The sequence below is a fragment of the Nyctibius grandis genome, chromosome 11, assembly GCF_013368605.1.
Source record: "Nyctibius grandis isolate bNycGra1 chromosome 11, bNycGra1.pri, whole genome shotgun sequence".
NCBI lineage: Eukaryota > Metazoa > Chordata > Aves > Nyctibiiformes > Nyctibiidae > Nyctibius > Nyctibius grandis.
The window spans coordinates 20,697,732-20,722,610 of NC_090668.1; the positions used below are offsets into that span (position 1 = coordinate 20,697,732).

At 45.4% G+C, this 24,879-nt stretch overlaps 1 protein-coding gene across 14 annotated transcripts in view; it reads left to right on the top strand.

The window, feature by feature from the left end:
* CHD2 (chromodomain helicase DNA binding protein 2) overlaps positions 1-24,879 on the top strand; it is a 90,325-nt gene that overhangs the window by 34,906 nt on the left and 30,540 nt on the right. For 13 of the 14 annotated variants that reach the window (XM_068409980.1, XM_068409979.1, XM_068409982.1 and 10 more), the window contains 4 exons: positions 13,825-14,032; positions 16,813-16,899; positions 23,099-23,160; positions 24,496-24,618. In XM_068409980.1, coding sequence (XP_068266081.1) covers positions 13,825-14,032; positions 16,813-16,899; positions 23,099-23,160; positions 24,496-24,618 — 480 coding nt within the window. Of the gene's footprint in view, positions 1-13,824; positions 14,033-16,812; positions 16,900-17,954; positions 18,077-23,098; positions 23,161-24,495; positions 24,619-24,879 lie in introns of those variants that run through there. The other variant, XM_068409990.1, reaches the window with a different exon arrangement.

Below are 24,879 nucleotides of genomic sequence, written 5' to 3' on the forward strand. Positions count from 1 at the left end.
TGACTTAAGGGCCCATGTCATAGTCAAAAGGTACTGTACCTTTATTCAGGGGAGCCCTTTTCTCTGTATTATGTTTTTCCAGCTTTTGAATTTCAGTTTTTAGGTTTTTTGTGCTGTGAAAAATGACCTTGTCGGTTTAGCCATTGCTGCATTGCACCATTTTACATACAAGGCAGATTTTTCTTTGAAGAATCTCAGAAGTCTAAACTTTAACTGAGGGCCATACAGAAGCCTGGTGTAGTAGTAAATTATAGTAAATAGACACAAGAAAAAGTTAGATGAATGAAAAAAAGCTCATTTTAAAATATAAACTGGAAAGTGCCTGTTTGTCTGATACCCCTTACTTCAAATTTTATTTCAGCTTGTGGAACTTTGATACTGTTTAGGTATTTTAGAATATTTTGATACAATTTAACCAGACTTTCTCCTGCTGGTAATAGCATTTCGTATTATAAAATATACATCGGGACTGTTAACAAAAGGCTCCGAATGCTTTGCTTGTTTGTTTAATATATTTTTGCTCAGACTGTTTTTATTTACTTTTGTTGAGTATTGAGATTCTTTACAGATTTTTATAAGCTTAACCTTGATGTGGAAAAAGTATGAAATGCTGGAAATGTTTGTTTGCTAGGAATGCAGAAGTATAACTACTGGATTGCTCATTTTGTATTTGAAGGATCAGCTTTTTCAAAAATTGGAAATTAAACTATATGCATTTTTGTTTTCTAGTTTGTAAATACACTTGAGTTGTGCATTTTGTTAATTTTAATTGAATTGTGGCTTGTTTATTTTTCTCTGGTGTTATCTTCAGTAATTTTTAACTAACATTAATAAAAAAGAATTCTGAACTGTCTGTTGTATCACATGTGCTCTGTGATGTTTGCAGGTGTTTGAATAGTATTTTTGATGTCCAGTATTTAACCTTCCTTAAACACACAAACTTGAAATAGTGTGGGAATATATCTATATTATCAAATTACTGTAACATTCTAGCATAAGCTTGGGTGGTATTCCTGATTTATTAAAGTTGCAGTCAGATTTTAAATCCTAAATTGGATGTAGGTAAGTTTGTTTAATTTGAAATTATTATTAACTAAATTAGCCTCAGGGACTGTTGAAACATTACATATAGCACCTATACAGAGCTTTTATAATAATGCAGTTTAAAACCACATCAGACTTTCAAACCGTGGTATCTTGATATTACTGTAAATACTGCACACAAAATATTGCTTGAAAAGTCGATTTTTTTAAAAAATGACTCATGATTCAGCTTATTTAAGTCTGTGCTTTTTTTAAAGTGCAGATTATCAGCAAAAGCAATAATAGGTATAATTTCTTCAAGAAATCTGAATTAAGGTACTTTATTGGTGTTAGAAATATTATGCTAAATAGGAGATGAAATTGGAGACATTTAGCAGTAGTGCCACAGAAAGAAGACCTCTGGGGTTTTTTTTTGTCCGTAGGGGTATTATATTTGCATAGTCTCTCATGTGTGCTTTTGGTGTTTTCATTGAAAGGTTATTTATCATAATTGATCAATTTGTATGTAACACCTGTTGTGTGAGGTTATCCTTCTCCTCCTTCACAATTATTTTCTCAAAATAAACTTGCTGTGGGTAACATCCACTCACCTGAAGTGTGGGAACGATTGAGCACAGGATATTTGTAAGTGAGCCCTGTCGAGCTTATTTCTGAGCTGTGAGTCAGCTGAATGTCGTAAAATGGGCTTTACTTCCTGAGGTTGACTTGAAGTCGTAGGGGAAATGATTTCTAGGAAGTAAAGCCACCGCTTTGCTTTACTGTAGCCCAGAAATGCACTGATGTCTGCACTTCACGTGCTGCTGGCCAGCTTTCTCCCCAGTTGTGAGACCAGCTCTGCATGCATGGAAATACATGAAGTCCTGTTACCTAATCCCTGGTGGGAGACCTGGGTGATGGAGATGGATGGAAAAGGTAGATATGGCCAGTGCCATTCCCATGGGCTGGAGAAGCAGAAATGCGGGACTAGAGAAAGGTGTTTTAGCAGAAGAAAATCCAGTTCCTGTACACCACCTTAGCGTCCTGACTGGAGAATATGTTTGGAACTGACTCCTACCTTTCTAGTCCTAAGAAAACACAAAGGTATATGCTGAATAAACAAAAATACCTGAGAATTGTCCCAAAGCAGATGATTATTCTTGGGGAGGAAAATGGTGTTAACTCTTTACAGTTTGTAAGCTGAGGGGTGTACTTGGTGCCTTTCTAGAATGAACAGCAACACCTGTCCTTTGTGTATTGACAGTAAGTCTTCCCAGACTTGAAGCTGACTGATTCCATGCAACTTTCTCCACCTAGGATAAAAGTTGGGATGCTGCTGTTTCTAATAACCACCACCTGTGTATCTGGGACTTGCATTAAATAATTGCACAAAATCCTGGTGTGTTTTCTAGCATCTTCTGTGCTGCATTTCTGAAAGGCAGGTGGTGTGAGAGGGTACATCCATGGTGCAACCCTAATGTGAACTTCAGCAGTGAGAGGCAGGCTGGGGTCCCCCTGAGGTCCAGGGGTGAGTTTTTCAGCGTATAGGAAGTAACACGTGGCTGATACGTTGTTCCTCTCGTTTCCCCCGGCCTGCATCTGTTGCAGTTGCTCTTGCACCTCCCAAATACCCCGCTGTGGGAATGGTTTCTGCTACAGAAGCTGTAGGGCTGAACAAACCCTTGCGTCTGTATCCAGCTCTTGGCTTCTCTAGTGCTAAAACAACATTTTTTTGGGGGAAAAAAGAAGGATTGTGGTGGGTTAGATCTCAGCCTGTTTTCTGTTCAGAGAGCTGGAAGTCTGAGGTCTGAAATGGCGTTTTTTTGCGCTCAGCAGCCACCTTACAGAGGCAGAGTGCTCTGCAGTGTGTGCTGCAGCCCTCGCTGAGCAGAACACCCTCCTTTTACGTGGCAGCCATTTTATGAAGATGCAGTTACATACGAAAGAGGATTTGCAGGGCAGGGGGGAGGAGGGAAACGAAGACGTTAAACAAAAATTGCCCTCCCTGGGTGCCGATAAAAGGAGAGGACATCCCTCTCATTTCGGTGGCGCTCAGGAAGCCCCGATTCCCCGTGAAAAGAGCCGGGAGGGCTGCACCGCCTGGCATTTTGGTGCGGGTCCAGTTCAGTCACAAAATGGCTGTTCCTTTGTGCCGCATAGCTGACAGACATACTGCATTGCACTGTGTGTACTCTAAAAACAGCAGGAAGTTGCTGGTGGGGAGTTCAAAGGCCATCTTGTGCTCGCTGGGGACGGCGATTGGCTGCGCTCGCCTGGTAACAGGCGGCCGGTGCGGAGGCAGAGCCATGCCTGCGCGTGATGGCTGCGCACACCGCTCGGCCTCGCCCACGCCTGCCCCGGCACGCCAGCACCGGGCTCTGCTGGGATGTACTGGGTTGTACTGGGAGCCTGGCTGTGGAACGAGTGGCTGCCGCTGCCTTCCCTCGCTTCCTCTCATCTGGCGGGCACAGGCTTTTGTTTTATTAATTTCTTTTTTTTTAATAGTACAGGCTATTTTGAGAAGCAAGGGGGGTGACTTGAAAAGGAGGAGGGTTATTTTTGGTGTGGCTTTTTTTTTTTTTTTTTTAAAGCTGTGAAAGGAATTGCAGAACATCGTAGTATTCCTGGACCGCCTAGCCTTTTTTTATAGCATTATGGCTTTCGGCATCTTTAAATCACTAAAACTCACTCTTTTGCTTTCAACGTGCATTTTACAACTCATTTTCTTTGAGCTGAGTGGAAACGTTAAACACATTTATTAAAATGCCTCTAACTATGGGCTTCAGCTTTTCACACGGGCTGACGGGTTATTTTTTAGCTGTTGCGGCCATCGTGTATGTACCGAGCCTTTCAGTTTCATTTGCACTGCCGGATTCTTTAACAAGGATTTTTTTTTTCTCCTTTTTAAGCTTTAACCCTTTATGAAACTGTCCGGAGGCTTTTTTGAAAAGGGAAAATGCTTGATCAGTGCAGGACACAAAAGGAATAATGTGCAAGGAATTCGTATGAATAATGATGTAATCTGTGTGCAACACAAAGGAGATTGTTCTTGTTTGGCTTTGTTACTTCTGTTTCACATTACCCTCTGGAAGGAAATGTCTCATCTAATTATGAATGCAGGATTCTGAGACTTTCAACTTCTCTGTTTCCTGTTTTGTGATTGCTGCCAGGAATGGATACAATATATACAGCGCTATAAAAAAGGCTCACCAACTGCAAGCAGCTACATTTAGCTGAAATTTAACCTCTTCTGGATTGTTCTTATTAGTTAAACATCTTAAGCTAATTAATCAAATTTTACTTATTCTCTAAATACATGACCGTTTTGCCAAATAAAAATGGAAAAATAGGAATAAAGAGCTCACCTGGGTGATTCTGTAACCCTACAAAAACGCCTCTGCAGCACATGTGTGTGCTGCTGCCGGGGCATCGCTGTACCTGCGTGCACGTGCATGTACGTGTGCTCCCATGCCGCCCCTGCCTCAATTTATTAGTGCCTTCAGCCAAGAGAAGCTGATGTGGCTGAGATTGTAGATTAGAGCCTGTTCCGCTTTCTGTTGGGTTGATGTTTCACCTGCTGTACTTTGAGAGCAACAGTTGCCCTTATCTACACCATCCCCCATTTCCTATGTGAGCTGAAGCCAAACTCTCCCACGGCTCAGGGAGAAATAATGTCGTGTGCCACAGGGTCATACCGCAACCGCGCGCAGGGGGTGGCACTTCTGAGAACACAGGATCTCACGTGTATGTCTTGGGAGCAGCATCGCTGTCCGCATTTGGGCCACAATAACCATGTTTTGTACTAAAACAAACGTTTCCACTTCATGTTAGACGTTTGAGAGGACTCAAGAGGGAGGGCCAGGAAGGCAGTGATGTTTAATTGTAATCTCTCCAACTCGGTATAGGGAGAAACCAGTTCCCATCTTTGTTTTCATGTTTCACTCCCTGTCTCAGAGAGCTGTTCATACAATTAGCAGGTTACTGAGTTGCTAAGCCTGTCTCTGAGGAATTTTTATACTGACATGTCTCTTTACTCAGGCTTATCACTGCTACTTTTAAGGAGCAGATGAGGGTACCGGTGGCAGATGCAGTGAGACTAGCCATGTGGTTAAGTACCTGGGACTGTGAGCAGGCGTGTGGGGACTGAACTGAAGCTTCTGCTGCCGTGGCCTTGCTTCTTTTGAACTCGAGACAGCTAAAGTAAACCTACTTGGAGTGGGTTTGGCAGCTTACGCTGAAATTGCATCTCCTGATACATAACCTGGAGGTGTGTATATCCACTGTATCTTGTTCCGTGTTGCAGACAACAGCTCCATCAGGAGTTACAATGTTAAATTAGGCTGTTAAGTTCTGAAGATGGAGAAGCACTTCTAAATCTCCCATTGCCCCTAGCTGAAATCCAGCTCAGGAGGATGGTGATAATGGATGGAGAAAGATTCTGTTCTGCATTATCTCTCCTCTCCTTCAAGGAAAATAAATACAAACAGCACAGCACTGGGGGAGGGGATGGCCTGGATTACCATAATTAGATATAAGCAGCCTTCTAGCAAAGGATGTACTGTTCTACTGACATGGTGTCTTACATAAATTTTTCTGTTGTGTTTTTATCAGAAGACGTGTGCTGAAATGCCATTTGAAGATGCTTTTTCTGTAGGTGGTGGTGTGCTTGTAAAGTCTGTCTTTATATCCTGCAAAGGATCCTTGAAATGAAAGCAAATAGGACTAGATGAAAAATTCACATCTAGTGACTTGCAGTGAAGCTTTTGTAAGTCTTGTCACGCTGTTCATGCCTCCTTTTCTTGGAGCAGGGAGTGTCTTTTGGATATAATAAGCAGCAAAATGTTGATGAGTCTTTCTAAATGTGCAGTCGCTCTTGTTACATCACGGCTAGTGCAGCACTGCTGCTAAATTATAATTTTTAATATACAGCTTGATTTATATTTAGCTGTGGGCTGAGATAATCTATGCTGTAGTATATGTTTTTCTGGCCTTGACTTCTAAGGTTAAAAAAATAAAAAAGTTTGAAACAGTGATCTCGGATTCCTTTCTGGTGTTGTGCTGATAACGCTTGCACGGCTTTTCGTCTTGGCAGGGCTTCTGTGGAGTAGGTTTGCCAAGCACGGGGTGCCTCACAGAGGGGGATGCTGAACGCTTCATTGCTCACAAACCTTTACCCCGGCTCTGAACAAGTGTGTTGCAATGTCAAGAATCCACTGACTGCAGAACACCTGGCTCCTTAGGAAAAAGTTGTGTTGTAACTATTTATGTTTCTTGCTGGGTATAGGTGACTTAATAGAATTGCTAATATATTAATTATAGGAGTCATTTGCATCTCTTTCATGGGGACGAACCTCTGCTCTTAACTACAGAGTTGTCACCAGCTGAGAGCTTTGGATGCCATGTGCTGTCCCTAAAACTGGAGGCTTAATGATGAGCCTTAAATCTCTTGGTTAAAAACAGCTTTTAACAGTCACTTGGAATAAAACCCTCAGGCCAGGTCAGGCTCCCCTCTTCTGAACTGCAGGTCATCTGGAACCAGAAAGGAATTTATGTGCCCTCTTGTTAATGATTTTGGGTCCTAAATTTCCCTGTTACTTTCTTTAATCTGTTAGGACTTAAAGGAAGTTTGCAAATGTTAAGGGAGAAAAAGCAACGACCCTTTCTGTACTAATTTAAACCAAAATTGTGTGTGCACACTCCAGCCCCCCCCCCCGCCCTGCCCCATGCATCTACACGTCCTTTACAACAGGTCGGGTGCTGCCTGTGTGCAGAGTTCCCTTTGTGCTGCCGCTGAGCGTTAGCCTGGCTGTCCCCTGCGGTGACAAAGCAGAGGCTGGGGCTGGAGTGGCGGAGGGGGTAGGGTGAGTTAACCCCTGCCTGCCCTCTCGGCCTTAGGGGAAGGTGTGTGCCCTGGGGTCCTTCCATCCCATGGGTGCGAGGAGGTGCCGAGCAGGGGGTGGGTGCTGCAGGAGCCGGCCTGGGTCCTCCCGCGGGTGCTGGATGTGGAGCCCCGAAACGCTCCGCTGCCTTCCCCTTTCAAAACCCGGAGAACTGGGATTATCCTTCCCTTTCTGTGCAGGGGAGGGGAGGGATGCCGCCTCTGGAGATTCTCAATGGCCTCCTTGATCAAGCAGACAGGTTTTGACTCCTTTTGTCCCTGTGCTGGGTTGTGTTTTTTTTCTCTCTTTTTTTTCTTTTCCCACTAAACATCCCAGGCATTTTTAGCCTCTGGCTCAAAGATCAGAGAGCGAGAGAGAGCCAGCTCTCCTGATCATGAATGACTGCTCGTTTTGCTTGCTTATGCAAGCATTATGTGGTGTCTTTGTAGTGGAGAGAAAAAAAGAAAACCACTTTTGGAAAATACTTGTCATTCAAGATAGCCCAATGTTCTTTACAGGGACCTGCAGCAGAGCAGCATATTTATATATGGAGATATTTATATATCCATATATATTTATTTATATAAGGGATATATTTATTTTATATAAATATTAACTTATATTTTATATTTTTATATATTTTATATATGTATTTATTTATTTATATATTTATTTACATAAGGGATATATTTAGCTCACTCTGTGCTCAGGATTTACTTTGCCTTTGGCATTTGGGAGTCCTGTGCTGGGGCAAGTAGTGATGGCCAGAATGGGTGTGAAGATTTCCCTCTGCCTCCTCCCCTTCCCCTCCTTTGAACCCGCTGGACCCAATTCAGATGGTTATTGAGGTAGGATACCTGCTGAGTGCATAATCCCTCGGTTGTTACAGTGGCACCATGGCCCTGTTGTGCCTAGTGCTGTGTTAATGTAATTAACACCCAACCTCTGCAAGCAAGGTTAGCAGTCACATGTGGAAGAAGTGTACATTCTCCACGGTAACTCTTTTCACTTGCCTATTTAAGAAAAAAAAAAAGTTGACAATCACAAAATGAGGTTGGGGAAATATTTTTCCTGTTTTTTGAAGGACGTGTTGGTTTTCTCGCAGGGGTGACCCTGTAACCTTGGGAGTGTTTGTTGTGCCTGTTTGAAAGCCTGCTCAGTTGGCCAAATTGAGTAATCAAAGTTGTTTGAGACTCGCTTCTAAAACAGTATGAAGAGCCTGGCTGTGTTTAGTATATTCTAGTTTAAGTGCCTGCTTTGAGACAGATCATTGTGAGAAATACATACCACGCATGAGTAGCAGGAATATTTTTCTTCCATCCCTTCTCCCCATTTCCACTTTTGCCTGCAGGAAATAAGTTGGGAAAAAGTCTTTCACTCTTCTCAGTCTTTTTAAGAGACTTTCAGAATAAAATAAAAGGAACTCAAAAAGCTAGAAATTAATTTATCTTCAGTATCACGATCTGAGTGTCATTCACTTAGCTCTCTTGCAAGCTCTGTGTAGTGTCTGTATAGTTTTGGCTGCGCTTACTATAGCATTTGCTCATATTTTTGTCCCCAAGGCAAGGGATAGATCCCATGAAGTTCTTCTCAGTCCTCTGTGGTCCACATATTATCCTCTCTTTATCAAAAGTTATCCCCTCTTCAGCCAATGATCTATAGCCAGAATCAGTCTTGTGTTTCTCTCCCTGGCTTGTTTAGCCCAGAGGTGAAATTTAATGTGGTTTGATGCTTTTTTTACAGCTACTGTGTGACTTGGGTGCATGCATCAACATTAACTGATGGTGCTTGTTTTTATCTGCAATATATGTAGGCATTTCATGTATGTTTATAGATGACAATAGGGAACATCACATCTATAGATCAAATATTCAAAGGAAACATTTGACAGCAACACGGTATCCAGCTGAGTTGGTGCGTTAGCATCTTCTGGTTTCTCACTGTCCCTTTGTGTGTGTAACAGTTTGTGTGTAGGTCACTTTAGGAAGGCACATCTGTTTAAATAGCTTTAAATTGGTGGCCTGTAGCAGCTTTGCTGATCTGTGCTTTGGAGTAAGTCTAGGGCCAGTGCCACTGGTGGACGGGTGAGGCTGGCAGCCCTTGCTGAAGAGCTGTGGGGGCCGAGAAGTCTCTTTTACTGGTGGAGCTGGATCTGACAGATACGCCTGGCCTGGAGAAGACATCCCGCTCTCTTCAGAGAGCCGCAGCTCGGCTGCCCGCTGCTGTGCCATGGGTTGGTAGTGCCATATGGCAGCAGGTCCGGTGGGCTCACCTGAGGCTCCAGCACCTGCTCCAGGGAACGGTTGGGCTTGCTCGCAGACCGTTGGCCTGAGCTGCCAGAGAGGGAGGTTGAGGACCCAGGGTTGGCCAAACTGAGCAGCTGGCTTGCTGCTGCCCCAAAATTGGGGTCTGGCTTGCCCCTTTTGTCCTCTGCAAGTCATCTGTGCTGCCAACCGTAGTATACTTCCACTGTTCCTGGTGCCTGTAAAGGCTTGCTCTGATTTTACTCACTATGCCAGCAGGGACCTATTTTGCTCTTTCTCTGGGCTAGTCTTCTGATGTGTTATCAAGTTCAAGTGGCTCATGGAGGAGTCCAGTAGCCTAGTCACGGCTGGCGTAAGCACAGAGTGAGTACTGGGAACATGGGCCGTAGGGTGAGCATGAGTGGGAGAGGGCAGGGGATGTCTCCCAGGTACCTGCCTTTGGCCTTTCGGTGGCAGCGAGATGAGACGGGGATGGACAACTGGGTATCAGTTATGCACGGGACATGTGAAGCTGTGTCCAACAACGCACAACAGTGAAGTGTATGTTTGCCGGAGTGGAACAATAAACTTGGTTTCTGATATTATCCAGCCCCTGATATTATCCAGCCCCGGGAGTTTGTGCCAAGGACCTTCTCGAGCCTCCATGAGGCGACTTTGCTGGTGCTGAGTCCCTGCTGAGCTTGCGAAGCCCAGTGGAACATTACAGTTTGAATTCAACCTTGTTTAGATTCAAAATGTTCACAACAGTTCTTAAAGCTAGGAGGAGCTTGGCTTGTGGGAGGGTCTTGGGCCATTAATTCTCCTTTATCCCCCTGGCTGAATTTAAATGCTGTCCATCAAAAGCCAAATTTTAAAGTCTGGGGCAGAATGGTCCCAGTTAGAGCCATTCCTGTGTCAGCTCTTCATTCAAGAAATGCATATGGGGTCATTTTTTCAGCTTGTTCTGCACCTTCTGGAAACATATCTACTGTTTGTCCTTGTTGAGAGCTTATAAAATGTTTTGTTGCTGTTAGCAAAGATGATCCCCCATAAAATGAAGTCATATGTGAAATACTAAATGCTAAGGCTGGAGGCTTCAGGCACAAGGCTATAATTGCCTTGTAAACTTAGATGCCTGATTGTAAAGGGTCTTATCACTGCTGTTCAGCTACTTATTTCTTGGAAGGAACATGTCCTTCTTGGTAAGGGATGATTTAGTTTTCTTCCCCTTCAAGTCAGGATCAGGCTCTTAATTAAAACAGAATTATAGCCTGAAGTATTTCTTAGAAACCAGGGGAATGTATTTGGCTGGATCTCAGCAGATCTCACTTTTTATAGGAGTTTCTTACTTCAGTGAAGTCAGCAATGGTCCAGCTGTGGCTTTCTTGATGATCACGGATGTTTCTGGTGGACTGGTTGAGTCGTGATTTTGCAACAATTGCAGCTGGTCCCCCACTTATAGTTTAGCTGAAAGTAGGTCTCGTTTGGATGTTAACTTAGGGGCATCAAAGCAGGGCGTATTCTAAAAATAGCTTCTGAAAAGAGGACTTAAATCTCCAGTTACGTACAGTGTAAGGCCTGACTTGACACATAACGTTGCTAATCCTTTATACTCTGTTGGCAGGTAGAAATGATTCCTGATTGTCTTGGTGATAGTTAGAAAGGATTATTTTATGGAATGAGCCTTTTCAGTTCTCTTTTTTATTCTATCAGTGTAGAAATAAAGACAAGCACGTATCTTTTGCCTTGATCACAAGTTGTTTATCAAAAACGAATTATTTGCAACAGCCTTCAAAAGGACATAGCACTTCTCATCTACCTTTCCTTAGTAGGGCAAGCGTGTGCATACATGTACATGCAGATGTGTATGTCATCTCTGTCTGTCACTAGAGAAGTCGCCCTATTTTTAGATGACACAGTTCACATCTTGAAAAAAAGAATTATAGTGTCCAGATAATGTTGTGGATAAAGCACATGAATTATGGCTCTTGATGTGCAGAAAGGCTGTGTCCCTGTGTCCTTGAAATAAAGCTTAGGGCCTTGAGAAACAAAGGGCTCCAGAGTGGGAGGAGGCCAGTAATTACTGTTCTGCCTTTAAACAAATACTGCCAAAGCTGTCTGGCCTCAGTCTAGCCTGGGTTGTTATAATTTCTTCCAGCTATTGCTAATAAATCTGATGGAAGAAAAGTGTCTTCCTCTTTTGTGCGTCCCTGTGGAACGTGGGACGCCAACATGACTCAACTATGTTGAGCCTGTTGTTGCCACTTTGCGTCGTGATGGTAGAGGTTTGGATGCCTCCAGATCCCATTCTTTCATGGAGGTCGGGTCCCCGTCCCCGCGGGATGCTCTGTGGGACAGTGTCCTGCTGAGCCCTGACCGTGGAAACCGGCTGTCCACAGGGTTGCTGAAGCATCGTTTCCTTGAGTGGTGTGGCAACGCTTCCGAATAAAATTCCCTTGGTTTTCTTGGAAAAACCCCTGGAACTCTGAAAATTCTCCAACGGAGAAGTTTCATCACTCGCTCTAAGTAGACTCGGTTGCAAAGCAATGTTGTTGAGCGGGACATTGGGAGCAGATGTCAGCACATCCGTGGACGTGCTCAGTGAGAAACCATGCAGAGAGCTGTGGGGCGGCAGGCGAGCAGGGAGAGACACGGTGCGTGGCATAGCAGGAGAGCACAGTGATGGAGGGCCGTGGTGGAGCAGAGAGGAGTGCAACCTGCAGAAAACGTAGAGGAAGGGGCAGGCAGCGGCGGGGTGTAGCAAGAGGGCTGTGCGCAGGGCTCTGCCTTTGGTCGTCACGGGTAGGAGTGGGACAGGCAGGAGCGACCGGGCGGCCTGGAAGGGTGGTAGTTCAACTTGATTTTCCAGCCCTGCTAGGAGGGAGTGATGCGATGCCCCATCTCCTTCGAAACCAAGCTGGGACGATGAAACCAGCAGCCATCGGTGACGGCTCACCCTCCGCTCCTTCCCGAAAAGGCCCCGTTTCTGTTCCTTCAGCCTTAGAAATTCTCGCTCTCCGCTGTCTCTTTCTTCCCTGCGCATGCTACGCTCTTCCATTTTAGGGCTTGCGAACAGACCCAGAGCAGCAGCTGCCACCGCAAGGAGATCACAAGATGGTGGGAGCGGGGTGGCTGTAAGATGGCGGCTGGAGCCTGGCTGCGGCCGCAGGGATTTGTGGAGCGGGTTCCCGCGGCGCTCGGCTGCCGCCCTCTGCCCGGGAGACGGCAGCTGGAGCTGAGCCGCTCGAGCGGGAGCAGCTCTGCTGATGCGTGAGCTGCTGGGGCCCAGCCCTCTTACATGTCACAGATGTCTCAAGAATTCTTTTATCTGAGGGTGGGGAGCTGATTTCTGTGGTGTAAACGAGCCCTGTTTGCATGTGGATGTAGCTATGGATGGAGCTGACTCCGGTGATCCCGCCTCTGTAGCGTGCATTGATTTCTGTAGGATTATATGTAATTGTACCTGTGCTTTTGCCTTTTTTGTCTTTGCATTATTTCTTTCTGAAATTGTGAAATCTGAGCAGAGCCTTCGATGGATCTTGTAACGTTCGTAGTTTTGTACAAAAGGAGAAAAATTAAAAATGTTTTCCCTCTGCGAAGTTTTCCTGACTCTTCTTTTCGTGATGTTATATCTGCAGCACGCCCTTAAACATTACAAAAACATCTAGCTGCGGATCAGGAGCTGACTTGGAAAGAGATGCTCCTTGTTGAAAAAGTTTTCATTCTTGTTATGGCCGCGCTGCATTTTGGTTTGTGACAGTGGGATTTGTAGTGCTGCCTTACTGGCATCTGTGTTAACTGTTGCAATGAGTTTTCTGTTTTCTTTAATTGGATTTTAAATGAAAAATAGATGCTGAAGTGATTGGGCAAAGGTGTTCGAGTATTTTAGCCACCTAAAATAGTTCGACTCTCTCTGTTTTGTTGACGAGCCTGCATTTAAGTGAATATTCTGTATATTAACCTATTTGAATGTAAACGGGGGAAAAAAAAAGAGAAATACACCTCTGATGTTCTCTTCCTCTGTTATTGGATGCTTGAGAAACGCAGCCTGCACAGCATTGGTGTAATCCTTTAAACAGGAACTCCCCCAGCCACATGCCTGTATAAGCTCCTTTCTGCTGCTCTGTTGCTGGATTTATTCTTTTTGCAAGAAACATTATATTTACTGTAATATATAGTATTATGCATACAGTATTTGGTGCTGGCCTCTTTCAGAAATTGGATGTCGGGTTTTTGAACTACCGGCCGTACTCGGGTGTAGCAGAGAGCCATGCCGGAGCAACTGCTTATCTTAAATAGAGCAGGATGGTCTCTGGACACTCCAGCTCCCAATATACCTTATTTTTGTGCTCTCTGAGCAAGCCAGATCCTCCCTGGAGGACCTGTGCTGGTGGTATTGTTAATGCTTCTCTTCATGTTACCACCACTCTGTTTTGACTGATGAGCAGGAGATACTGTACAGTGATTTGGAGCCCACGGTCTCTCCCATGTGTTCAGTGCCAGTCCTGGGAAGGAATTGCATCTGCTTCAATATGTCTGTTTGGGACCACGTGGTTAACACTTGTGTTTAGGCTATTCCAAGGCTATCGTTGTAGCTTGGACATAGCTCAGGTTTGCTCACTGCGTATTTCAAAGCTGTGACAGCGCAGTTAAAATGTAATCTCTTCTTTCTCTACCATCAGTCACTCGGCATCCGAAGAAGCCTCTGGCTCTGACTCTGCAAGCCAGTCTGAAAGCGAGCAGGGCAGCGAGTCAAACAGCAGCTCGGAGTCCTCTGAAAGTCAGTCTGAATCCGAAAGTGAATCAACGGGTTCAAAATCCCAGCAGACCCCTCCTGAAACCAAAGAAAAACCGGCCTCTAAGAAGGAAAGGATAGCAGATGTTAAAAAGGTATTGCCCCCACTGCTCTGCGTAGCCGTGTTGCCCTGGTGCCCACCACGAAAGGGCAGACCGCAGGACCTTAACGAAGCTGTCTTCAACTTCCCTGCCACTTGCACATTGACCAAGCAGCCTCTGGTGTCCCCAGGTCACTCGTTGGCTGTTTGAACTGTGTGCTGGTGCCCTGCTGGTGTCATCCTTGTGAGCAGGAGCTTGTGTGTTTGGTGGGACAACCCTTTGGGCACCAGATAGGTGGTGATGGGGCTGACTGGTGCGAATGAAGGGCAGGTGCCTGTCATCAGTACATGACCCTGTCATTTCATCCTTTCCCTCTGTCTTTCCACTCCTCTCCTGTCTCTCCCATCCCTCAGAAGTGGTAGAGCTTCCCCACGTGATATATAATCAGGACAGTGCTCGTCTAGGATTTGGGCCATGTTGGTTTGTTTCCATCACTGTCTTCCTCTTTGAAAAAAGTAAAGGAAAAAAAAAAGAGGAGGAGGAAAATAACTATTTAACTTTTGTTATTTATTATGTCCAGAACAGTGTTCTTTGTTGTGTTTTTTTCTGCAGCTTCCCAGATACCCTAGCAATACCCTCCCCAAATAGCCAGGTTTGCCCTCTGCCTGCTGCTGCACAGGAGGAAAAGGGATTGCAGGTGTTTAATGCATGTGGTGTCCCTCTGGCTGGAAAGCATCTGCATAGTGCAGAAGCTGTGCCTTGGGTACCTGCTTTACCCGAGGGATGGAGGCACCTGAGTAACAGTGTGGTGTGAGGTGAGAAAGAGGAGCTCAAATACCCATTTGGAGACAGGAACTCAGTGAACTGAGTTTACTTGGAGGGAGGAAGATCGGGTTAGGTCAGTCGTTGTTTGTTTGTTTGTGATGTGTAACTGCCCTGTTCTTAGCTGTGGTTTGCGCTTCGCACAGCTTGCTCACAAGAGTGAGTTTGATGGAGAAAGTTGCTGTGTATGTAAAGACTGAGAAGGACGGTGCTTTCAGCCTGCGCTCCCCACGTACCTGCAAGGGAGAAGTGAATTTTTTGTTAGCAGCTTCTCCCTCTCACAAACCTCTAGGCTGTCGGCTTAGGGCATGGCTGATTCTCCCGTGTTCGGACTGGCAAGGAAGGATGCGTTTATAAGGCGGTTGTGGTAACACAATATTCAAATTTCTGTTTTACTGTTGATAAGTGGGGACTGAAGGAAGTTTTCTCTTCCTCTGTGGGCTTCTAAGAGCATGTCCCTAACAATAAACATTAAAATTATCCTGTGAGGGAACACATCTATATACAGGGTGATAATTAGCATGGATGAAACATGAAAAGGTCAGGGCACCCTCTAATAAGAAAGCCTCTCCCTTCCTTAATTTCTCTGTTAATGGGTGTTTTCCTTAGCTAGGTCTAACCTGGGCATGTTGTTACCTGTTGCCCTTGAATAACCAATGCAATTAATTATTATATTATTGTTTGTTTTGTATTTCTGTCTAGATACACCCATGAAGGTGAGGTTAATTTGAGTTAGGTGCTATTCAGATTTGTCATGGGAGTCGATCCCTCATACAAAAACTGTGCCATTTAAAAGATGAAAAGACAAGTTCTTCAAACTGTTTGGGGAGTATTTTGAGTTTTTCTTTCGCGTGAATTTATCTCTTACTCATACGCCCAACAGATACACACCTTCTCAGTCTGTCTGTTGCAGTGTTATCCCATTACTCCTTTAACAGTAGCAGAAGAATTGCTGGGTTGCAGCCTTGTATTCATCATGTTCTCAATCCTGAGTTGCTGCTGCATCTGGCAGTGTATTTTGGTTTCCTGTTCCTGCCAGTGGCTTGCAGAGACATTTGAGGACTGGAGGGAGAGAGAAGCAGAAGGAGAATGAATAGGCTTAGAAAACACTTAAGAGGATAAGCTCTGCTGAGGAAGAGAGGGATTGTAGGTGTTTGAGAGGCGTGTTGGTGGTTTGTGTCTGCCCTGTAAAGCTTCTGCTGTTCTGTGTTACCAACACAGCTCTGCATTCATGTCCCTCAGGGCATCAGTTCTTGTCTCCCTCTTCTCCTCCTGTCCATCCAGCAAGAACAAATGCATGCAGTTGGACACAGTGCATTACACTGTTTAGGACTTGGTTACAGCAAACAGAGCACAACCATTCCCAGCAGTCGGCTCTGCACGTCCACAGGTCCTGCGCTGCCAGACCGCATTCGCATCAGTGCATTCAGGAGAAGAACCGGCAGTCCTGCCACCTTGCCTCGCCAAAGGACAGGGTGCCCTGGTCCATTTGCCATCCAGGCTGGGCCACAGAATGTAGTTTTGAAGTTGCTGCTGGCGATGCCTCGTCACCGGGCTTGTCAGGCAGCTGGTGGGGTTTTCCCTACGGAAAGGAATTGTGGTGGGAGCTGTTAGCAACAGTGAGTTGTCCCTTGGTGTAGGTACATCCATTCATTCCACGTGCAAGGTGTTGCCTCCTTACCTTTGGCACCGTTGCTTGCAGAGGGCTGCTTATCTCAATGCTTTGTCCTTCAGCCTGAATGAGCTGGAGAGTAATTTGTACCCTGGTGGAAAGATGGACCACTATAAAGATAATGCTGAGATAAAACATGCTGCTTTAGATGTTACCAAATACCCCAAAATAATCATAATCCTTTTCAGCCAGTTTTTTAAACTGTCTGTCTACTGGTTGCTAATTCCCTAATGGTTTTATGTTGATTTTTTTTTTAAAAAACATTCACCATCAAACTTCTCTAAAATGTCAGAAATAATTGGGGTGAAGCAGGCCTTCTGATGGTCTGTTTCTTTTGCAGATGTGGGAAGAATATCCTGATGTTTATGGGGTTAGGAGGTCAAACCGAAGCAGACAAGAACCATCGCGATTTAATATAAAAGATGAGGTAAGATAAGAAAAAAAAACAAAGGATGAGGGATTACTGAACATATAAAACCAACCAAGCCCAAAGAGCAAAGGCAGGTCTTGTCTGCCTTGCCTTGTAAACACTGAGTCCTAGCTTGGTGTGCGGATGTTGGAGCTCACAGTTAAGGTCCCAGTCCTGCAGTTGGATCCCCTTGGCTTGAGACCTCTGGAGTCAGCGGGACACTGCGTGGGCTGAGATCTGCATGCACTGATCTGATTGCTGGAATGGGGTGTAATGCAAGTCACGCTCTGCTGTAGAAATGTCCTGGAGAGAATGTGACTGGGTAAATAAAACCAAAAAAAAACACAACACAAATCCAACCAGGAATAAAGGAAACTTCCTAGAAGCACCTCGCAACAACAAAACAGTCATTGTTGCCCATCCCGGAATGGATCACGCTGATAAATGCATTTGTGTGTGTTCAGCTTTATGAACCATCACTTTTCTTTGGTTGAATATTGGGGAGTCTTTTATGCTTCAGTTGGAGGTGACAGTGGTCAGAGCCTGGCAGACAAACCTTCTAATTGTTCCTTTTTCAGAACATTGTTTTTTTTTCTGAAGATGTAGGAATTAGCTTTCTTTGCATCTTAACAGGCTTTCTGCATAGAGCTTTTTTTTTTGTCTGCAGGTCTTCAGGAAGGTTGAGTAGCTATAGCAGAGGGGAAAGAAAACCAGAGAGAGGCTTAGACCGAAAGTACAAGCCCCCGAAAAGGGGCTTAGCACTAGGTACAAAAACATGAGGTTGGGAATGTTCAGCAGATGTTCAGCAGAGCCGGAGCCCGGTGATGCTCTCTGACGGTCGGGCTGTTTGTGCTTCTCCGCCGAAACGCGCGTTTGGATGCTTGAGGGGTCCAAGTCACGCGGCAAACACAGGTCTCTGGCTCCTTGCTCTGGTGCGTTATCCTTGAGCCTTGCGGCACCCCCAGTGCCACCGCCTGCCCCCCCAGACTCCTGTGCTGGATGTCCCGCATAGCAGCAGGTTAGGAAGGGGCTTGGGGCACATCATTGACTTAGCTTTTGTTTTCCTTTTCAAGTTCGGCAAAGCCCAGGCTCGCTGGCCGCCTCTCTGTGCGATGCCCCGGCATGCACTGTGCTGGCGATGTCACACCCACCACAGACCTCCGCTGCAGACCCGAGTGCCCTCTTAGGGGCTCAGGTAAGTCCCGTCTTTTTTTGTTTTACAATATTACGTGGTTTTGCAAATGTTGTTTTCTTTTTCGATATCGTTATTTCCTACTACTTAAGGTACAATAAAGTTTAAAAAAAAAATCCGAGATGTAAAAACTTTGCTATACCACAAAATATTGTAAAAAACAAAAAAAACCCCTCCTCCAAATGACCCCACTGCTACCTTCGTGAAATGGAAAGCCAAAATTAACAAAATTGGACCACCACCTTCCCCTCTCTCCCCAAAGCAACACTGACTGGTCCCCGTAGGGCAACTCCCATCTGCAGCAGAGTCCGATGGAGGGTGTGACGTGTCAGGAGCACAGTGCTGGGGCCTCGCAAAGAGCAGGAGGAGATGGAAAGTCTTGCTTTTTGGAAGACCTAAACGCCAAGAGAGAGGAAATAGCATAGCTTGAGCCTGCGTGGTGCTGAGCACTCCTTGCTGCTGCTGGAGCTGGCAGAAACCCAAGGCGCTTGACACCTCTTAAGATTGCTTTTTACCTTTGCAGGGTTAAGCCTGTCGCCAGTGACCTGCTCTTGTCACTTGCTGCTTGGGACTTCCAGCACAGTGTCTAGGAGCTTTTAATTGCCTTCTTCCCTAACCCTTCTCTGCAGTATTAGCAGACAGCATCGCCCAGGCAGCGTGGCAGGCTCAGAACAAGAATCACCCGTCACACCTCCCCGCGTGCTGCCCCGTGACTCACCCTGCTCGGGGGAGATGGTGCGTAGGTGGAGGTGGTTGAGTTTTTGGGGCACTGTTTCGTCACTAGTGTGTCCTCTGAGACCAGCAGTTTGGGCAGGGTTATTTCTGTGTTAGAAATGATTGCCTTCTGGGAACTGCCCAGAGGCCACCGGGCATGTTGCGTAGGTCTCTGAGCTGCAATCAGAGGGGGTGGTAACTGGCGATCAATACTGAGGCGTGGGCTGAAAAATCAGGAAGTGAAAGTGCAGTTTTGCATAGGGGTGCAGAGCTGCTCAGAGGACTAGAGCTGTCTCCAGGAATAAGAGCACATGTGAGATTTTTAGTTAAAACAGTACTTGCCCGTGCGTTTTCTTTGCAGTTAATAAATCAGCTTCAGGTTTCAGCCAGGGGAAGTGAGACGTGCAGAGCCAGGTGCCTTTCAGAGTATTCTGGGGCAGTCGAGAAATAAATGTGCCCAAAACAGACACCATCTTCTTGCTATAAAAAGGATGGTTTGAGATTGGAGTTAGTAATAAATGGCACGGCGCATCTTTTCTGTGAGAGTGAGGCCACAAGTCATGCACCAGCAGTATTCCCAAAATACAGTTGTTTTTTTTTATTGAAAAAAGATTCTGCTCATTTGCATTTTGATTAATGCTTTGCCTCACATCTTTGTTGAAAGTTCAGACACTACTGGTGTCAGTGGGAGAGAGAACTTCAGCAAATGTAAGAAAACTAACCTGGCAAGCTGAGATTCTCCAGCTTTTCTGGAGCTCTGTTAAGCCTCAAATGAGCAAATCCTGACTTTGACTTCAGTCTGAAATATTTCTTGCCTCTGTTTAAGCAAGTCTTAATCTCTCCTAGTAGGCAGCATGAGCTCAAGAGGCTCACCTGGACCATGCCAATGGCCTTGAGTCTCCGTTTCTCCTGCCCTGGGCTAGCAGTGGGGACTCTGTAGGACCAGAACTTCAAAGCCACTGCCGCGTTTCCCTGGTTGGTGCTACGTATGCAACATCATTATATATTGTACAGCACCGCTCCACGGCAAAATACAGCATAATTCATCTAGTTAAAGTGTGTGCATTATAAGTGCTGGGAGAGAGAAAGAATAAATTAGATGGGAGGAGTCAGCAAGGCATGGAGAGGGAAGGCTGATCCCCTCGGCTGGAGGCAGGGAAAGCACATTGTAAGAGGCCAGTTCCTAGTCCAGTGGGAAGTAGTGGTGCAGGAATAAGCTGAGCATGTTTATAGTGTTCGGTAGGGAAGGCAAGTCATCTTTCTCCGTGGGCATCTCGGAGGGGCAGCCTGGGCCCAGCCAGCGCTGGTACTCGGGCTCTGAGTGAGCAGTGTGCTGCAGGCATCTCTTGCTGGGGCTGACGGAAAACCCTGGTGGGGACTGGAGATGGATTTTGTCATCTTAGCTTGTGTCATTCAGGGAGGTGACGTTATTAAAATGGAAGTTGCACGTGATTTCCCAACCGATCTGATTCATGATGAGAGCGGGTGGCAGGCTGGAGTGCAGAGGGGACCTCAGGGGCACACTCAGGACCTGGTGTGCTCCCAGCTCTCTGGTTATCACCTGCGCTTCCTTAGCTGAGGAATTTACCACCAAGCAAAGTCTGTGGGTTGATGTTGATAACGGGGTGTTACGAGCACACGCTCTGTTTGTGCTGCAGAGTCCAGGGCAGAGGCACAAATCTCGCCCTTGGGCTGATTTGAGCAATTCAGTGTAGAGTTTTGCAGCTGGGTCCTGAAATACGGGTTTAAACAAAATTAAGAGGTTGCTAAAATGTACTTATGCTTTTAGAAAAAAAATGTATTATTATTTATTTATAAAATGGTAGAAGGCAGCTTTCAGCCGGAGGCTGAATCACCGGTGGCTGCGCAGGGCTGCAGCCACGGCACTTCCCAGCACTCAGGCAGGGAGGATGTGGGAGCACGAGTCAGGCAGATGAGTCAGGCTGGGGACCGGCTGTGTCAGAGGAGATAGAGCTGGGCTTGACACGCATCCAAAAAAGACAATGGTGTCTTTGAAAAATGTAACTGAAGGCGGCTGAATTGCAGTCACAAGTTAAATTTTTCAAGGCAGAAAGAGGTGAGGAGATGTGTCATTAAGAGATGAGCATCAGCTTTGTAGAGACAGCAACAGAGCAGGGGAACAGTGGAGTCGTTAGGAGAGTGGATACTAGAAACTTGAAAAACGGGATTTTGGCAAAGAAGTGGCGTTAGTTTCAAAGAGCTAAAGGTTGTATTTGGTTTTCTCCAAATCTAACCTTCTCTGACGCAGAGCAGAAGAAAAACCCACCTCTCTTTACTTGTGGTTTGCCAAAAGACAGCAAAAAGCAAATGTGCCTTGACGGACAGCTCTCGAGAAACATGCCAAAGTTGGAATGGCAAAGCAGCACACTTCAGAAAGTGGATAAGAGGTTAAAAGAGAAAAAGAAAATTGAGGACACTTAAACTTAGCTATGTCGAAACTGAAATCTGTGGAATGCTTGGCTTATGTTGCAAGGGTAGGTAGGGCTCTCCGTGGTGTTTGCCAGTCACTTGCTTCCTGGATGCTTGGTCTGTGAGACAGGGATTTCATACAGGGCTGTGAAACAGGTGGATGAATACACACCCGTAGTAAGATACGGTGCAAAAGGTGTTATTGTGTCACAGGTAAATCTGATACCAAACCACAGTGAAATTCAGCAAAGCACTTGGTCTAACGTGGCATCCAGTATTTCAGTGTACTTTAATGGAAACACTGACGCAAGTGAGAAGAAAGTTTCTGTTAGTGGAAGGGAAGCTGGAAAATGGAAATAAAGGATTCGGAAAGGAAGCAGAGGGGTGGGCCATGGCTCTCCAGAGCCTTAACTTTTTCACGTAGCAGCTCACACCATTTCACAAAATTCTTATGTGAACAGCTCTTGGTTGTAAGCTTTGCTAGGTGTATCCAGGAGGGTGGTGGGTGTACCAGGAGATGCAAACTGAGGTACCTGTGGTGATGGATAGACATAACCTAGAGCTAAAGCTGAATACTGCAGCAAAAAGCAAAATGAAGCAGGAGATTTCCAATAAGTGTAGAGCAAGCAGTCTTGGAGGCTACTTCTGTCATTTTAATATTCCTTTAGAAAGCTCACAGTGGTGTTTCTTCCATTTTCTCCCTGCCAATTTGTGTTTTCTGGGGTAAGCATGTAAGGCAAAGTCATCTGCTGGTTGAGGGGTGTTGTTTGGGTGATAATCTGTTCTATGGTTGACTGGTTTTTACAAAAACAGTGTTGTGTACAACTGGCCTAAAGATTTCTTGAAACTATCTTGGTCTGTAGGAGTTAATGATGCCCACATTTAAAATAGTACAGCAAGTAGTTAGAATATCTCTAGATACATTTAGCCAGAGAGACTTCACTGGTGGAGGCTGGAGGATTAGGAGGAAGGAAAGCAGCAGGACATGGCTCTGACCCAGTCAGGTCCTCAGTGGCTTTTGCTGTGGGAGAATAAAACAAACAGGAAAGCAAGGACACTCTTGTAGTGAGAATTATAAGAATTTCCTTCCTTGTAAGAGGTTTCTGTAATGAAGGCAGAGATCATAATGCATTCATGTGGCTGCGAAAGTTTCTGCAATCACAGAAACTAAGCCTGAACGCGCCTGAATATTGCAGGATTCCTGCTGAAATGGCAAGCGTGGGTGCTCATGGAAGTACATTCACCCGCTGCACTTTCAGTTAAAAGACTTGTAAAATAGCTAAGCCTTAGCACTGTGGCAGGCCCGGAAAGTGCTGCCCAGAAGACACAAAGTCGTGCTGCTGCCTGCTTCTTGAGCATCAGGCAGGGGTGACGCTCACCTCGCAGTGTAGGCAGAGGTGGCAGCAGCTGAGCCGTCCTCTCTCTCTCCCTCTCTGGGATAGGTTTTGCCGGCAGTGCAAGGTTTGGTGGGTCAAATTCACCCTGTGGCTCTGTAACCCAGGGGGTATTGCAGGTCTGCCTGGCCACTGCCACCGCTGAGACAGCGTCTGCCAGGTATTGGAGGTTGATGCTGAGGGCTAGGTGGGTCACAGCCTTGTGCATCCCGAGCTCAGGGACTCCAGGACAGATGTTGTAGCAGAGCTTTCCAGCCTTTCTGCAAAGAGTTACCTTCTTCACGCTGAGAGCCCACCGAGGAACGGTGCCGGGGAGCTGGCTGCTCTTCTGCAGCCCCATCACACCGAAGCGTCTTTCCAGCGCTGCAGTGACAGAGCAGTCGGGCTGTGTCCGAGCTCAGACCGCGTGCATGCGTTTCAGTTGCATCCTTGAGGAGACAGTCCGGGGTAAAGTCTACAACCTGATTTTCTTTCTTTTCAATTAAAGGCAAGTAGCGAATCTGAAAATGAGAGCCCAAAAAGAAGAGGCCAGAAGCAAATGAAAAAAACGTAAGTTTCTAGGGAAAGGGTTTGGAACGGTGGTACTTTGTCTTCTTTTATTTTTCAGAATAGTAGTATTGGATTGTTTGATAGGCACTGTCAACACGGAGAGCTTGTAAAATATATTACTCAATATTTCCACTAATAATGGATGACTGAAACTGAAGTATGAATATAGATCTACAGATGGATGCAATTTCCCAGCTTTTCTTTTATTTGTATTTTCCCGCTTTGCCTGTGACAGACTCTGAACAAGTCAGGTTCACTTCCTGTTGTCAGTCTTTCACTTCTCCATCAGGTTACTTATTCTCCTTTAGAGATACTTAAAATAGTTAAATCCCTGCTCCTCCCACCTTTTTGATTAATAGAGAATAAAATGCCAAATTATTATCCTCTTTTATAACCCTCTGCTAAAACAAAAGAACTTCCATAAAGGATATTTTGGATGTCAGATCACCATAACCGAGTTCACTTACAGTGATATTTTACTGCCCTTTTCCATCTAATAAGTACCTTCTAGTTTTTCCAAACACTAAAGTGAACTGAAGGGAACTACAAGTTGCTGATGGAGAAAACTTAGACATAGCCATATGATCCAGCTCCCTTTCTCCTCTTTCTTGCATTTAGATTTTTCATTTAGTTATACACATCAGTGCAGGAGGGAAGGTAACACTGTGGTAGTATGGACCTCCCCTGGGCAAGGAGAATAATCCCTGTGGACTCCCCACGTCCCCTTGGAGAGAGGAGGGGCTTCTTCAAAGGGCTTTGCAGAACTACAGCTTTGCTCTGAATTGCCCAGAGAGAACCTGCTTCCTTCCACTAATGGTATGGTGTGATTTGGCTTTACACTTGGAAACTTTAATTGCCTGAATTTAGGTGGCAGGAGACTTCTTGCTTCATGTTCTGGGCTACAAGGAGATCATGTAACTGTGCATGTTGTGGCTCGTACTCCATAGGTGAAAGCGAGCTCTTCTCTTACGATTTTTTCCAGCTCATTGCAGAAGTGGGAATGAAAAATAAATAAATGGAAGCACTTGCCCACCCAGTTGTAAGAAGTACAGCCCTGCCACAAGCGCTGTTGTGGTATGTGTTAAGAGCCACTCTCACTCAAGATGTACTGCCACTACATGAACTAAAACCTAGGTGACTGAGGCCTTTTCCTAAAAGCAGAGAATCACACCATAAAATCCCCCATGCATTGCACTGAACAACCAAGAGTGCAGTTTGAACTTTTTCTCCTAATTATGGCCTGCTAGTATTAACCTAGGTGGCGTGGATGTCTGCTGAGCCAAGTATTTGTGTTGAAATATGATTGCACTTAATGACCTACATTTCTGACCATAGAAATAAGTGGAAAAGAGAGGTTTCTGGTGAAGAAGAAGATGAAGATGGAGGGGAGCAAGGCACCAGTGGAGAGAGTGAGCCTGAACCGAAGAAAGTTAAAGCAAGAAGACCTGCCCAAAGGAGGTAAGGAGTGGTTGGTTCAGTTTGCCTCTTTTTCTGCATCTGTCTTTTCTGCCGCTGCTGGGGTGGAGATATAATCTCTATTTGTTGCTAAAGAATGTTTTTTTTCCTGCAATATTACCCTTGTTTATGACCTAGTAAACCTAAGACCTAGTTACTCACTTGTCTACTCATTTTATGCTCCAGTGAGTGATGCAGTGGTTTCCATGGCAGTTAGAGCAGACTAAATCCCTAGGAGTCTAATACTTGAGATTCATGCTTTCT